Raw genomic sequence first — 15,927 nt, forward strand, 5'->3', positions numbered from 1 at the left:
TTCATAATGATATGCATGACGTTGTCTAACACCTGCAAAAACTAGTTAAGTGGCTTTGCCTGGTTGGTCGTACAAATGGACTTTCTTACTATTATGCCCAACACAAAGGTGAATATAATACATGGAATTGATTCATGAGGATACACACAAAATGAATTGAAAGAAAAAATTGACTCTGTACAGGCAGTCCCCGGGTTACATACAAGATAGGGTCTGGAGGTTTGTTCTTAAGTTGAATTTGTATGTAAGTCGAAACTGTATATTTTATAATGGAAGTTCTAGACAATTTTTTTTCTTTTGCCCCAGTGACAATTGGAGTTTCAAAATTTTTGGTGTAATTGGACCAATAATTATCAATAAAGCTTCATTACAGACATCTTACAGCTGATTATTGCAGCTTGGGACTATAGTAAAGCATCCAGAGAGCTTCACCAGAGGTCACAGTGGGCAGAGGGGTCTGTCTGTAACTATGGGTTGTCTGTAAGTCGGGTGTCCTTAAGTAGGGGACCGCCTGTATAGTGTTGTAATGTGAAAATGAACCCATAAATACTGTTGAATCTGAACATCCAGGGAATCATGCAAATATGTTTTCCAAGGTGGGAAAAGGAAAACCATGCCTCTTTTTGCTACCTTAAAATGCAGCCCCGTTAACACCAAGCATGACTTATAAGAAGCCTAATAACATTATGTGGGATTAAACCAAACCAGTATCTCTATTCCATAAGGAACAGACTCCCAACTGTACACAGCAATGTTTTGACCTGATTTGGTCTCTTCAGTACAACATAGGGAAATGGATAGGCTGAGTGAAAGGCTATTGACTAAGGTAGGGAAGTAAGGGGGCTTTCATTGGGAAACTCTCCATAAGGAGAACTCTTACTTCCTGACATTAATTAATAGCCTCAAAAAAGCCACATCAGTTCCCTACGCTGTACTGAAGAGAACAAACCAGGTTGAAACGGCGAGGTCTTCAGTTGGGAATCTGTTCATTCTGGAATAGATATACTGGTTTGGCTTAATCCCATATTATATATCTAATGTCCTTGTCATGCACTCGTTATTATCGGTTGGTGCCTCTGGAAGGGATCCTACCCCATTACATGTATAAAGAATATCCAGGCATACATTTTCCTGGATATTCTTTAATCCCACATCATGGTATTAAGCTTTTTGTATGTCATGCTTAGTGTAGGGGGCAGTCTTAGCAAAAAGGTACCAAAAAAGAAGCATTGTTTTGCTTTTGCAACCTTGGCGAACATATTTACATATTTCCAAGGATTCCCTAGTGGAACATCAATAGCTATAAGTCTCTATACACCTATAAGGCGACCTTAATTGGCAAGCTCTCCATAAGGAGAACTCTTACTTCCTGATCTGAAAGTCTGGATAAATATACTTACTATGAATCTCTGTCTTATAGATATAGGTTATAAGACCATCCTGTTTTCCAGTTTGCCTCTGACTGCATACAGAGAATTGCTTTTGACCTGCCCTGGGTCAGCTTCCACCATGAATTTGACTACTTAAGTGGTAGAACCTTTGCAGTAAATTCCAGATTTACCAAAATCCCTGTACATTGATTGAATAGTTATAACCAATTGCTCAATTAAAAAACACCCTTCGAATTAACTAGTCAGGTGATATAGGTAATTATTCACTGCTTGTTTCAGACACTTGGCCAAATGTTACAGAAAGTACACATAGGCAATGAAAAATTATTATTAACACTCAATTATAATACACAATACACAAGAATCAGACATGGGAATGTCAAATGAAACTTCCCTTAAATTATTCAACAATCCATGTGTAAAATAGCACATAATAGCAATATATATCAATATAATAGCAATAAAAAGTTTTTTGAACACTGTAAAATACAAAAACAGGTAAATTCAGATTATGATAACCAAAATGATGACCGAATGTGTTGTCATTACTTTGACATGTGATCTGTTAATATGACAAAGGTTTTTTTTTAATCCGGTCTAGCCAAAAAATATACAAGTTGACAGATCATTTAAATGGAAGCCTTATATGTGGATCATTATAGCTAAAGGCAATGATATGGGGTGATGTAAATACTACCTGATTCCCTGTTCTCACAACACATCCCACAGTCCTAAATGGAATCTGCTAATAACCTTAAGGACATGTTCCCATAGAACTATATTAACTCTTGCCCACACTACTTCTGCATGGGTGCCCTCACTACTTCTACAGTTAGGCTTATTTTCAAGTTCATTTTCTGGGGATATGAACAATGCATTTTTTAGCTATAAGCAGTGTGGGCAGAAGTTAGTATAGTGCTATTGGAACTTGTCGTTAGATTTATTAATGAAATTTGGTGACAGGTTCCCTTTAATGCTACCTTAATCTGAATTTCCTTTGGTCATGTGTCTTCTGCAGTCAGTCAGTGGGATCAGCAGTCACAGTAGAGGAAATGGGACAGTGGCATTTATTTCTGGGAAATTATTAGAAATAATTATTGTCTTTTTATCAGATATTGGGGCATATTTATCAGGGCCTCTGTACCTCATCAGTGGCGTAGAGGCCTTGAAATAATCACAAATGCTAGCTGATTGCAGAGGGCGGGGCCGTCCGGGAGTGGGCTGGCACGTAGAATAAACATTGGCAGGGCCTGGCATACAATAAACGCTGCCCGTTACCCTGCCCGATGTATCTCACTGCGAAAATGCAGCGTCGGGGCTATCATGCGGCAGGGCTATCAATATCCCCCATTATCTTATTTGATAAAACAATCCTTAATATAAGATGGCATGTTATCTGATCTGTTTGTATAAATATATAATACATGATAATATAACCCAAAATTTTTATATAGCACAGTAAACAGAAGACAATGTAATATGCACTATTGAATAATATGTTAATGATAATGCTTTAACAAATTTGATGCATTTACCTCTGCAAAAAGGAATGTAAAATATTGCCAGTGAAGATTGTGTGGTGTTATTTGCTTTAAATTGTCTATTGTTAAGCTGTGACACATGTGACATGAATCAAGATACTGTAGTTTGCTGCCAAAGCTTCAGGTTGAACCCATAAGATAAAATAGTGTTACTCGTTACTGAAAGTAAAATTTCATTTTAATCCGCTAGAAAATTGCTAAAATTGCTAAAAAATATGTAGCTATGACAATCAATTACTGTAGTCTGTTGACCCAGCCCTCGAGTGATGATAATAACTTATATGTGAGTAGCTAGAAGCCTCCAACCCATGTATTTTTTACATATCGTAACTATGATGTACCGTACTTTAATCTATAGTAGTTTTAAAACTTTGTATTGCTGAGATTCAATGGATATATTTTCTATAGATAAGTTGTTAATTCATACTGATCATTGCTATATACATTTCATAGAATAAATTTTTATTTGCAGAAGGAATTATACTCAAAAATTTAAAGGGGTTTCCCAGAATTTAGAAATCCTGACTCATCCACATCCTATCTACCTGCCTACTTGCCAGGCCCCACACTAACTGGTTGATATTCCCTACTCTGAGTATGCACTCAGAACAGATGAGAAACATACAGAGAGATGATAAACAGACACAAGCGAAGTCAGGACAACCAATTCAAAACCAAGATGGTGGCGAGGTACAGAATCATGAGGCAATGAATAGTCAATAATGTAGCAAGGGTTAGAGAAAACAGTAATAGCAATAGACTAAGTAGTACAACAAGTATCAGGAGACAAGTTCAACCAGCACTTGAGTGAAATAAGAAGCAGGTATACAGTGCAGACCAAAAGTTTGGACACAACCCACTCATTTAAAGAGTTTTCTGTATTTTTATAACTATATAAATTGTAGATACACACTGAAGGCATCAAAACTATGAATTAACACATGTGGAATTATATACTTAACAAAAAAGTGTAAAACAGCTGAAATATGTCTTATATTCTAGGTTCATTAAAGTAGACACCTTTTGCTTTGATTACTGCTTTACACACACTTGGCATTCTCTTGAGGAGCTTCGAGAGGTAATCACCAGAAAAAGTTTTTACATCACAAGTGTACCCTGTCAGGTTTGTGATACAGAAAAGGTGAACGAATGGACACATGAACATCGTGAAGCATGGAGGAGGAGGTGTGATGGTGTGGGGGCTTTGCTGGTGTCACTACCACAGCATCTTGCAATGGCATACTATTCCATACGATAATGCATTTATATTAAATGCATCATTCATGCATGCTCTATTCCATCATTTATTTTTCAACAGGACAATGACCCCAAACACACCTCCATGGGCTTTGACCAAGAAGGAGAGTGATGGGGTGCTATGCCAGATGATCTGGCCTCCACAGTCACCATACCAGAACCCAATGTAAATAGTTTGGGGTGAGCTGGACCGCAGAGTGAAGGCAAAAGGGCCAACAAGTGCTAAGCATCTCTCTGAACTCATTCAAAACTGTTGGAAGATCATTTCAGGTTACTACCTCATGAAGCTCATCAAGAGAATGCCAGAGTGTGCAAAGCAGTAATCAAAGCAAAAGTTGGGTTTGAAGAACCTAGAATATAAGACATATTTTAATTTTTTTCACAATTTTTTGTTAAGTATATAATTCCACATGTGTTTGCGTGGGTTTCCTCTGGGTCCTCTGGTTTCCTCCCACTCTTTAAAATATACTGGTAGGTTGATTAGATTGTGAGTCCCTTTGGGGACAAGGACCGATTTGGCAGGCTCTGTGCAGCGCTGCATAATCTGTGTGCGCTATATAAATAAAGAATTATTATTATTATTATTATTATTATTATTATTATTATGTGATAATTCATAGTTTTGATGCCTTCAGTTTCAAAATCTGCAATTTTTATAGTCATGAAAATACAGAAAACTCTTTGAATGAGAAGGTGTGTCCAAACTTTTGGTCTGTACTGTATGTAGAGTTTCCCAGAGCCGCCCCAGCCACTTATTGGTTTGGCTGTCCATCACCACACCTGACACACACTCAGTTCCAAGATACCCTTTGGATAGGTGGTGATCCAATAACTTGCAACATTTCTTATAAACTGATCTTGGAATTCACAGCCCCAGGAATAAGTACAGAGTTGGAGTCTGATAGCTCCATATATTGTGTTGTGGCTGTTCCTGGTAACTGCAGTTCAGCTCTCATGTTTTAGAGATCCTAAACTTAATGACAGGTTCCCTACCATCATACAAAATATAATATGGTGACGAAAGTTATAACAATATTTGTTCATCCAACAAATTGGATTATGTGTTATCTTTCAAGTCCAGTGAGTGGCCACGAGGATGTTGATGAAAGTCTAATTAGAAGCCATTCCATTCCCTTTCAGAATTTTAAGATATCACATTTTAGGATGCCTGTGGGATCCAGGATTATAATGATGACCTGAATACATTCCTTATTGATGTATTGATATAAAATGTTCCTGTGTAAATCAATAGACTTGCATATCTTGTGTTTGTTGCCCATTTTAAAACTTTATGGATTTCCTAATACATTCTAAAAATATTTAACTGAAGTGTTGCCAAATGTCTGAGGGCATTTTTGAACAACTTATTGATCCAAAATGTGTATATCCCTGATAAACAATTATATGTTCTAGCAGAAAAAATATATAATTCACAAAAGTGCACAAATTCTTTTCCAGTTTCCTTCATTTATTTTATGTTGCAACGAAAACTACATCATATCATCAGCCCCCGAAAAATAATGATATCTTCTGCAATAGTATGCAGGTTTAAGTGTATCAGTCTTGTGCTTCATCTCAGTACATATATGGCCAACATTCCTTCTCAAATACTTTTCATGACCTTACAATTTATAGCTTTCCCCTTCAAGGTAATTGTGGCACAAAAAACTATTTGCCCTTAAGCTGAGTGTCAATATCTGGGGAATAAATACATCTCTAAACACAGCAGGATGCCATTTGTGAAGCTCTAGTACATCATCTAAATGCATTTTCAACAATTAACAGGGTCAGTGCGTCTGCGGAGGAGCCAGAAAAGTGAGTCAGAGGGAAGTATAGTGGAAGTCTATGTGAATGGTGCCTGGGGAACGATCTGCAGCAGCCAGTGGGATGATAATGATGCATCAGTCATATGTCGTCAGCTAGAACTTGGGTAAGTTTCCATAATATGAACTTAGTTCAACATAATTGTTTATATGTGATTTATATGTATATGAGTATAAAACTCATTCCAAATTCATTCTACATTTATATTCTCTTTTATATTTATATTCTACAATATAAAACTACAAATGCAGCAAATGTTAACTTGCCTATTAACACATAACATACCATTGAAATGAGCAGTATATATTGGGGCAGATTTACGTACCCGGTCCTGTCGCGATCCCCGAGGTGCGCTCTCCGACGAGGATGAAGTCCGGCGCGATTCTTCAAGATCGTGCGTCCATTTTCCTGCATCTGTCGCTTCCCCGCTGAAGTCCGCCGGAATTCACCTTCTTCTTCCCGGTGTATGTGAGTGCATTGTCTTGGGACACAATTTGAATTGCAAATCCCACGCTTAGTCCGAATTAGTTGGGTTGTCCGTCGGCCACGCCCCCGATTTGTGTCGCATGCAAGCCGGCGCAATTGTGTCAAAATCCGATCGTGTGCGCTAAAAACCCCACTTAGATGCGGTGCAAATCGGAAATAGACGGAAAATGCACTGTGCAAACCCTTAGTAAATGTGCCCCATTGTGTCAAGTAAAGGGGTTTATAAAAGGGTAGAGGTTTATAAAAGCTGTTATAAGTGCTTTGAATAAAAGTACTAAATAAAATAATTACCTAATTTCTTGTTTATTATAGACTGAGTGGCACGTGGCTGTTTGATCAGTTGCATAACTGCTTGTCTTATGGTTTCTGTTGTAGAAGTATCAGGTAGTTGTGGTCTGGGATATACTTTATACCATTATATACTAGCTTAAATATTGTGTAAACCAGTGTACTCCATGAGTGAGGGTCCAAGCATAGCCAGATTAACAAGGAAAAGCAAGTGTTGCAAATTCCTGAGCTCAATCTTTTTGGCCTAAATGCATCTGCGTTCAGGAGTAAGCCCTAATGCATAGTGAATTTTCATGTGTGTGATAGCCACTGTTTCTGCAGCAAGCTTAATTCATCATATATCTCAAAGGGCTCATACACATAGCTGTAGTTTCCTCAGCCCCGTTTATGAGCCCAGTGCCCTCAGCTTTGCCCTCCCATAGAAGTCTATGGGAACTTTCAAGGTTCTCCAAAGGTCCTGAAACAGCAGATTGAAAGCAGGCAGAAGGGACGCATCCACCAATCTCCAAGAAGCTTGATTCTAGTAGTATGTGGGAAGTGAATGCTAGACTCAAAGGGGTTATAATATTCATACAGCCCAGGGCCCAAGGTAGTCTTAATCCTCCCCTTGGTAAAACAGTCATGCAATGCTCCAAGGGCTTAGGACAAGCTACTGACATCATTTCTCTGTGTATCCGCAGAAATGACAGTCTGGTGGCACATGGACCATTTTTGCAGATCTATAGCTTAGAAACTTTAAAACCACTGAAGACACACTGGAAGGGATTTATCATCACTTTGTCTGTTTTTGTACTACTTTTTAAGACTAAAAAAGACAAAATTCTATCAAAATTTAGTTCAGCAAACTAGACAAAGTGTTGATAAATCCCCCCAACTGCAAAAACAGACAGAGATCTGTGGTTTACAGGAAAATCTTTTGTGTGTAGGTGCAACACCCTCGCCGATGCAAGGCAGAGGAGTGGTTGCGAATACGTCCCACCATGTAGCTTGCAGCCTGTGTAGGGTCTAGTACCTACAAGAATATAAGCAAAGTACACACTTTGCCTATATTCTTAAACTGTTATTTAAACTGATGCAGATTGTTGGGCCATTGCAGCCTGTGTAGGGTCTAGTCAGCCCCACAGCATGTCACTACATCACACTACATAGTCCTTATAGGACACAGGGGAACACTGCAGTAGTAGATCCTGCCTGGCAAGGCAGGAGTTAACTGTTTTATGTGATGTCATATGTGTCAGCCAATCACAGGTGTTATACTTTGTCTCTGTGAGCTGAGATGTGAGCTGAGATGTAATTGGAGGAGCAGCCACCACCTGACCAGGGGAGTTACAAGACCCTGTCAGGAAACTTCCAGAAGAGGCCAGTGTTCTCTCAGAAGAGAGTAGAGAGCAGTCAGACCTAGGAGTCTGCAGAAGCAGACTGGAGTTACTCCAGTACAGACTCTGTACAGTTAGCATACCAGACCAGAGCAGGAAGAGCCAAGCCCCTGCCTGAAGAGTGGAACTAATAGCTAGTTTAGTGAGGAAAGGGGTATCATCCTACCTTCAAGAGTGATACCTGAAGCAACCCAGGACAAGCTGAAGCATCCTTTTAGGACACAGCTACCTCCCAGCCTGCCCTCTGCATCCAGGCTGGCGCTCTACGTCCTGTGGCTCCCTCCAACTGCATCTCAGCACTCCACTACTCTGTTAAAGGCACGTTGCTGCGGTTCCTGTCGGTTCCAATAAAGAACTGTAAGTTGTTTTTGTTCAACCTCTGCCTCCATCTGGTCCCTGCTACTACGGCTGCCATCATCACAGGCACCCTGTCCACTACACAGAGACTTATACTCTAGACACCAAAGGGTTGCCCCAGGGAGAACCGCTATAGCAGCCTCTCCCTCATCATTTCTTGCCAACACCACCCTGCTGGAGACCTTCCAGGCTGTAGGACAGCCCTCCGGTTCTCCATACCAAGCACCGTGACACTAGCGTGCCTAGGCCGCAACCGCCAGCCACTCAGGTACTGCGGGCCCCGGCTGACTCCAGGCCCCGAGAAAAGGCTAGGCCCCGGTGGGGGATGTTGCATAGGTAGCTTCATTTCACAATGCATTCAATTGCATTTCAGCATACAATTCAAGGACAACATGAACATGCACATTGATTTCAAATAAGCAATGCTGGAAATGAAAGTGTCCTGTCCATCTTTTTGCTGAAATGGCAGGTAATGGCCCCATTGAATAAAGATATTCAGTAAGCCAACCAGCCAGCTAACTTTAAAAATCCACATTGAAGCTCTGCCCCTGGTTTCTGATATGTATTTTTGCTATATATATAATATACACTCACCGGCCACTTTATTAGGTACACCATGCTAGTAACGGGTTGGACCCCCTTTTGCCTTCAGAACTGCCTCAATTCTTCATGGCATAGATTGAACAAGGTGCTGGAAGCATTCCTCAGAAATTTTGGTCCATATTGACATGATGGCATCACACAGTTACCATAGATTTGTCGGCTGCACATCCATGATGCGAATCTCCCGTTCCACCACATCCCAAAGATGCTCTATTGGATTGAGATCTGGTGACTGTGGAAGCCATTTGAGTACAGTGAACTCATTGTCATGTTCAAGAAACCAGTCTGAGATGATTCCAGCTTTATGACATGGTGCATTATCCTGCTGAAAGTAGCCATCAGATGTTGGGTACATTGTGGTCATAAAGGGATGGACATGGTCAGCAACAATACTTAGGTAGGCTGTGGCGTTGCAACGATGCTCAATTGGTACCAAGAGGCCCAAAGAGTGCCACAAAAATATTACCCACACCATGACACCACCACCACCAGCCTGAACCGTTGATACAAGGCAGGATGGATCCATGCTTTCATGTTGTTGACACCAAATTCTGACCCTACCATCCGAATGTCGCAGCAGAAATCGAGACTCATCAGACCAGGCAACGTTTTTCCAATCTTCTACTGTCCAATTTCGATGAGTTGTGCAAATTGTAGCCTCAGTTTCCTGTTCTTAGCTGAAAGGAGTGGCACCCGGTGTGGTCTTCTGCTGCTGTAGCCCATCTGCCTCAAAGTTCAACGTACTGTGCATTCAGAGATGCTCTTCTGCCTACCATGGTTGTAACGGGTGGCGATTTGAGTCACTGTTGCCTTTCTATCAGCTCGAACCAGTCTGCCCATTCTCCTCTGACCTCTGGCATCAACAAGGCATTTCCGCCCACAGAACTGCCGCTCACTGGATGTTTTTTCTTTTTCGGACCATTCTCTGTAAACCCTAGAGATGGTTGTGCGTGAAAATCCCAGTAGATCAGAAGTTTCTGAAATACTCAGACCAGCCCTTCTGGCACCAACAACCATGCCACGTTCAAAGACACTAAAATCACCTTTCTTCCCCATACTGATGCTCGGTTTGAACTGCAGGAGATTGTCTTGACCATGTCTACATGCCCAAATTGCCGCCATGTGATTGGCTGATTAGAAATGTTAACGAGCAGTTGGACAGGTGTACCTAATAAAGTGGCCGGTGAGTGTATACATACCCCCAGCTTTACTATGGTCAAAAGCAGTATGTCGATGGGCGCAATATCACTATTATGTTGGGGTGCTGGCTGTCTTTTTCTGACTTTTTAGGTGCAAGACAGCCATGTGCACCTTTTAAAGACAGACTCCATTGCTGTGCAATTTTTAAGGTGTGACTTTTTAGGTGCACCTGCAAAAACCGCTCACAAATTTCCCAATCCCTGTCATCACATGGTTTGTGGAGTAATCACCAAGGCCTACTTAGCAACTATTTTTGACATTTGTTCTCATTCACAACATATGGGTGACCTTGATGGCATTTTACTGTACAGTTTTACTTATTATTTAATTGCTAGCACTGGGTTGTAGTGTACCAGAAAGTAAACTGCAGTACAAGTAACTCTAAACTTATCTGCATCACATTCTGAAATGAATTCTGAATTCTTGTGGCAAACCTTCAAAGTACACACTTTGCTTATATTCTTAAACTGTTATTTAAACTGATACAGATTGTTGGGCCATTGCCAGACAGAAAACCTAGCCCTGTAAAATAGCAGAAACTTTCCATCAATAAGTGGAGCAAGTCTGTGAGTAGAATTGGCTATAAACCACACACTGATTTTCTGCACGTTTTCCTACATGCAGTGACCCTTTTAGAGAAACCACTTTACTAATCCAACGAGAATATTAAAATAACGTGCAATTCGTCTCCTGATTTATAACATGTCTTAATGTATGAAGCTCAACCAACAAATTGTGTCTACAGCTCTGTCCATACTTTGAGTACACCAGGCTCAGACTGCTGAGAGTCTGGTAGAATAATAGAATTTAGAAATTGTATTTAGCATTGCATTATGTAGAGTGTATTTACTGAATGATAAAAAATTGTATTTATTATAACAAACATTCAATATGGTGCCTCTCTTCACAAAATTGTACCACCATTCCAAATGGCATCACAGGTGATCACATGTCATATATTGTCAGCCTAAGGAAGTGTTGTACTGGCCCATCAGAGAGCCAGAGGATCCTTCGGTGGGCCCAGGTTCTAGCTTAATAAATTTGGACCCCATAGATATAGCAGAAACTTGGGGGCTAGTATGGTCTATTTCCTGGGGGATAATGAATAATGGGTCCCCAAAATGATTTTATTTGGTGAACCCAAGGAATTCCATTCAGACACTGATCTGAGGCCAATAGATGTCAATAAAGTTTAAATTGAGTGGGTGAATTCCAGCTTTTCCCTAATGCTGTACAATGTGCAGTATAACATCCTCCATTTTTTAGTGTGTTAAGGCGGGTGCTGGGGCTCCCGGAAAATGTAGGTCCCATAGCAACTGCTATGGCTGCTACTGCTATAATTACGCCCCTTGTTGAAACAACTGGGTCAAGTGGCATCCTTGAATTTTACAAGTTGTTATCCAAAGTAGAAATTAATAATATAGTATACTCAAGTATAGTTAATTATTAATTATACTCGAGTATAAGCCGACCCGAGTATAAGCCGAGACCCCTAATTTTACCACCAAAAACTGGGAAAACCTATTGACTCGAGTATAAGCCGAGGGTGTAGTATACAGCCAGATAGCCCCCTGTGGTGTACAACCACCAGGCCCCTGTAGTATACAGCCTGTCCCAAGTAGTATACAATCAGCCAGCCCCAAGTAGTATACAGCCTGCCCCAAGTAGTATACAGCCTGCCCCCAAGTAGTATACAGCCTGCCCCCATGTAGTATACAGCCTGCCCCCATGTAGTATACAGCCTGCCCCCATGAAGTATACAGCCTGCCCCCATGAAGTATACAGCCTGCCCCCATGAAGTATACAGCCTGTCCCCATGAAGTGTACAGCCTGCCCCAAGAAGTATACAGTCTGCCCCAAAAAGTATACAGCCTGCCCCCATGTATAATACAGCCTGCCCCCATGTATAATACAGCCTGCCCAAAGAAGTATACAGCCTGCCCCCATGAAGTATACAGCCTGCCCCTATGAAGTATACAGCCTGCCCCAAGAAGTATACAGCCTGCCCCCATGTATTATACAGCCTGCCCAAAGAAGTATACAGCCTGCCCCAAAAAGTATACAGCCTGCCCTCAGTATGCCAAGCGAATAATAAAAAACTAAGCATAATACTCACCCTCCAACGATAGTCACCTTTGATGCTCAGGGGCGGCTCCCGGTCCTCGGCGGCAGCTCCCGGTCCTCGGCGGCATCCATGCGATCTGCCGGTGGGCGCGCACTATGATGCGGCAGTGTCACCGCTGATGACGTCATCGGCGGCGACACCGCTGCATCATACTGTGCGCCCGCCGGCAGATCGCATGGACGCGACTGCCGGCTAGTGAAGGAGAGAAGATAGAAGAGAGAAGCGGGAACGCCGACCAGGATCAGGAGCCCGCGCCGAGGTTTCGATTGCCGGAGGGTGAGTAATAATTTTTTTTTATTATTATTGACTTGTGTATAAGCCGAGGTGAGGTTTTTTTGTGCTGAAAAACTTGGCTTATACACGAGTATATACGGTATATACTGTAATTGAATAAAAAGTGATCAGCAAGTTTCCAAGATGGTATTAATGAAAAAAATCAGTTGGTTCCCCCTCAAAATGACTTATGAATGACAAGTATAAAAAAGTATTGGGTATCTGAATATGGCAATACAGAGAAACCTTTTTATTTAAGTTTAGAATTTTTAGAAATGTATTACAACATAACAAAACTATGTAAATTTGGTGATCATACTGACCACAAAAATAAAGGGGATGTATTATTTGGACTGTACAGTGGAAAACATAAAAACAAAAACAAAATCTCACAAGAAAATGTCACAACTGTGTTATTGCAAATTTCAACGCATCTGGGTGTTTTCTGCTTTCCAGAACTGTAATGTAATCTTAAATGTTACTGCTAGGAAGTAAGCTGAAAAATTTTAAATGTTGTGGTGTTTGGAGTGCAGCAAGTAAAACAAAAAAAAAGAAATGAAAAATAAACCTAGTCCTCAAGGGGTTAAATTTTTTATATTAAAGGGTTATTCCAAAGAAGAAAAATTTCTATAATGTACTCAGGATAAAAAAATAACATTCTCTAATTCACTGTTATTAGCATAAATACAGCATTTCACAGGTATAAGTCCAACCTGTCTCTATCAGTCCTGGTCTACACAATTTCAGTTGCCCATAGACACGACCCTGTAACGTCTGATGGTGATGCCATCTTGGATTTCTGTGTGACGGCAATGGAGCTGGGTTTATCTCTCTCTGCACTCTAGCCCCGCCATCCTGCTGTCCAGGATAGAGTTTACAGACACAGGCACTGAGTTTCTGCCGGCAGCAGTATGAGAAGAAATACAAAGTACAGACAGATAAGTTATTAATCGGGGGAGGAAGGCCCAGCAGATCTAGTGTGTTGTGGAATACTGACAAGCTGACATTGTGTGTAATAGGAATCTCATGGATCTTATCATCTCTGATCTGTCTCTCCTCTCTCTGTATGTGTCAGTGTGTTAGTACATTGTTCAGAAGCCAGACAAAAGTGTATGTACACCTGCACCCTGATAATCTTACCACACTGTCAGCACACAGAACTAGATGGATCATAATGTGTCTGCTTCAAGAAGTGTTCCCCAACCACTGGTTCTCGGCCTAAGACCGGGCCTTGGAACACCTGGTTTCGGACCGTGGACAATCTCTATAAGAACAAAAAAAAACAGCGACTCACCTTCCCCATTTCCCTTACTTCATTTCCAAGTTAATGCGCTGCTCTATTGCCGGCACACATGAGGATGTCATCACATTGTGTCTCCTGACAGTAGAGTCATGCACTAATACGGAAGAGAAGTGACAAAGTTCAGCTGGGAAAGGGAACATTGGAAGGAGAGGGTGGGGGCAGCAAAAGTAAAGGGGGCAATATAAGTGGGTGGTTGCTTCTTCAGGAAACGGGACAATATAAGCTAGGCACACAGGGAGTTATGGTAGGGCATGCAAACATACATTTTTGGCTATGAAACGGTGGTTTCAACGGACTTTAATGGGGACCTTATGGCTTTTTGAGACTGGGTTAACTCAATGGGGGACATTTATTATGCCTAGTTGCAATTGTGACTTTTTTCCCCTTTGACACCCCTCACGGCATTATTTTGAAATGTGGGGATGGTGGGGCAAGGGTAAGCCTGGACAAGGGTTTTACTATAATCTGCACCAGGATACTGAAACAGCTAAAATGTAAGCCAGGTATGAGTGCTGTTCTGGAATTACTGGAAGCCAGAAGCTTTTGTAATCCAGTGTGTCATGCACCAGTGCAGGGCTTAAATCAGTTTCAGTAAATTCTTGCCAAAGTGTTTCCTTTCTTGTTGAAATATATTACCATCTTGATGATCAGCACATCAGGAATAGAGTTCAGCAATAACCTGTGCCAGTTTGGTGTAAATATGGCTGCCAAGGCATCCTCACCCTGGCCCTCATTGTTTTTACCCATCCACCCACTTTTATATAGAACAGGTAAGAGTGAAACAAAAGACAATTGTGTAAATCTAGTGAAAATCAGTAAAATAATTGAGTTGTACCTCCAAAGGTCTGATCATCATAAAAGAAAACTGCTGTGAAAATGGACAATTCCTTTAACAACAAAGCATCCTAAGATAGAAATAAATGCAATCATGCTGTAAACATTCTATAATGCATATGCAAGATGTTAAACCAGAAAGGTCCCCAAGGGACCCAAAATTCAATATCATCATCATCATCAGAACTTCAATATAATAGCTCTAAATGATATCAAAATAGAATGCTTGGAAGCCTGCAAAAACCTTTGACATCATAGAGTATGTTCCAAATTAGAAATATTGTTACAACTGCTGTGTAATGTTCTAACAAAAAAATAAACATACTAATGAAAATATTGGTTTTGATATTTCTCTAAATGTAAGCAGAGCAGACATCTATCATTTGGTTATACCTACCTTTCTGGTATTGCTGTGTCTGTGTTTAGTCAGGAGTAATATGGTTTGTGACAGTCCACATGCATTATTAAAGAAGTAATAAATCCTTATATTTGACTGTGTTCATTTGTTTATTCATAGCAATAAAGCGGAAGCAAAGAAGATACCTTTATCTGGGGTGATTCCATCTTTTTGGAATGATGTACGTTGCCGCGGTGATGAAGAAAATATACTTCTCTGTGAAAAAAACATCTGGCAGGGTGGAACGTGTCCACAGGATTTAGCAGCTGCAGTTACATGTAGTTTTACACATGGTAAATAAATATTGTATATAATCCTTGATTTAATATGGTAGGCATTATAATGATTACGTGTTTTTCAGCCTACTCAATCATCTACAGATAGCAGTGTACAAGCTTTGTAAACTTTTTAATTGAGAAAGTATTCTAATTTTTATTTACATAAACATTTTACCATGTTTATTTTCTTATTTTTAGAATGTTTTCTTGCCTTGTAGAGTGCGTTTAGTTTTTACTTGTCCGCAGTGACAGGTGACTAGCATAGACAATATGTTCAGTGCATCTAGTACCATGTCTATAATTCTACTTCAATGTGGTTATCAGATGATATGAATACACTGTAAGCTGTACATAACTATTGCTCAGGTCATATTTAGCCTAAGTTTAAGCTTGA

At 40.5% G+C, this 15,927-nt stretch overlaps 1 protein-coding gene across 1 annotated transcript in view; it reads left to right on the forward strand.

Annotated features, from left to right (window-relative positions):
- PRSS12 (serine protease 12) overlaps positions 1 to 15,927 on the forward strand; it is a 104,299-nt gene that overhangs the window by 13,124 nt on the left and 75,248 nt on the right. Inside the window, exons 2-3 of the mRNA XM_072119201.1 lie at positions 5,975 to 6,119; positions 15,376 to 15,548. Coding sequence (XP_071975302.1) covers positions 5,975 to 6,119; positions 15,376 to 15,548 — 318 coding nt within the window. The remainder of the gene's footprint in view (positions 1 to 5,974; positions 6,120 to 15,375; positions 15,549 to 15,927) is intronic.

The sequence above is a fragment of the Engystomops pustulosus genome, chromosome 1, assembly GCF_040894005.1.
Source record: "Engystomops pustulosus chromosome 1, aEngPut4.maternal, whole genome shotgun sequence".
Classification (NCBI taxonomy): Eukaryota; Metazoa; Chordata; class Amphibia; order Anura; family Leptodactylidae; genus Engystomops; species Engystomops pustulosus.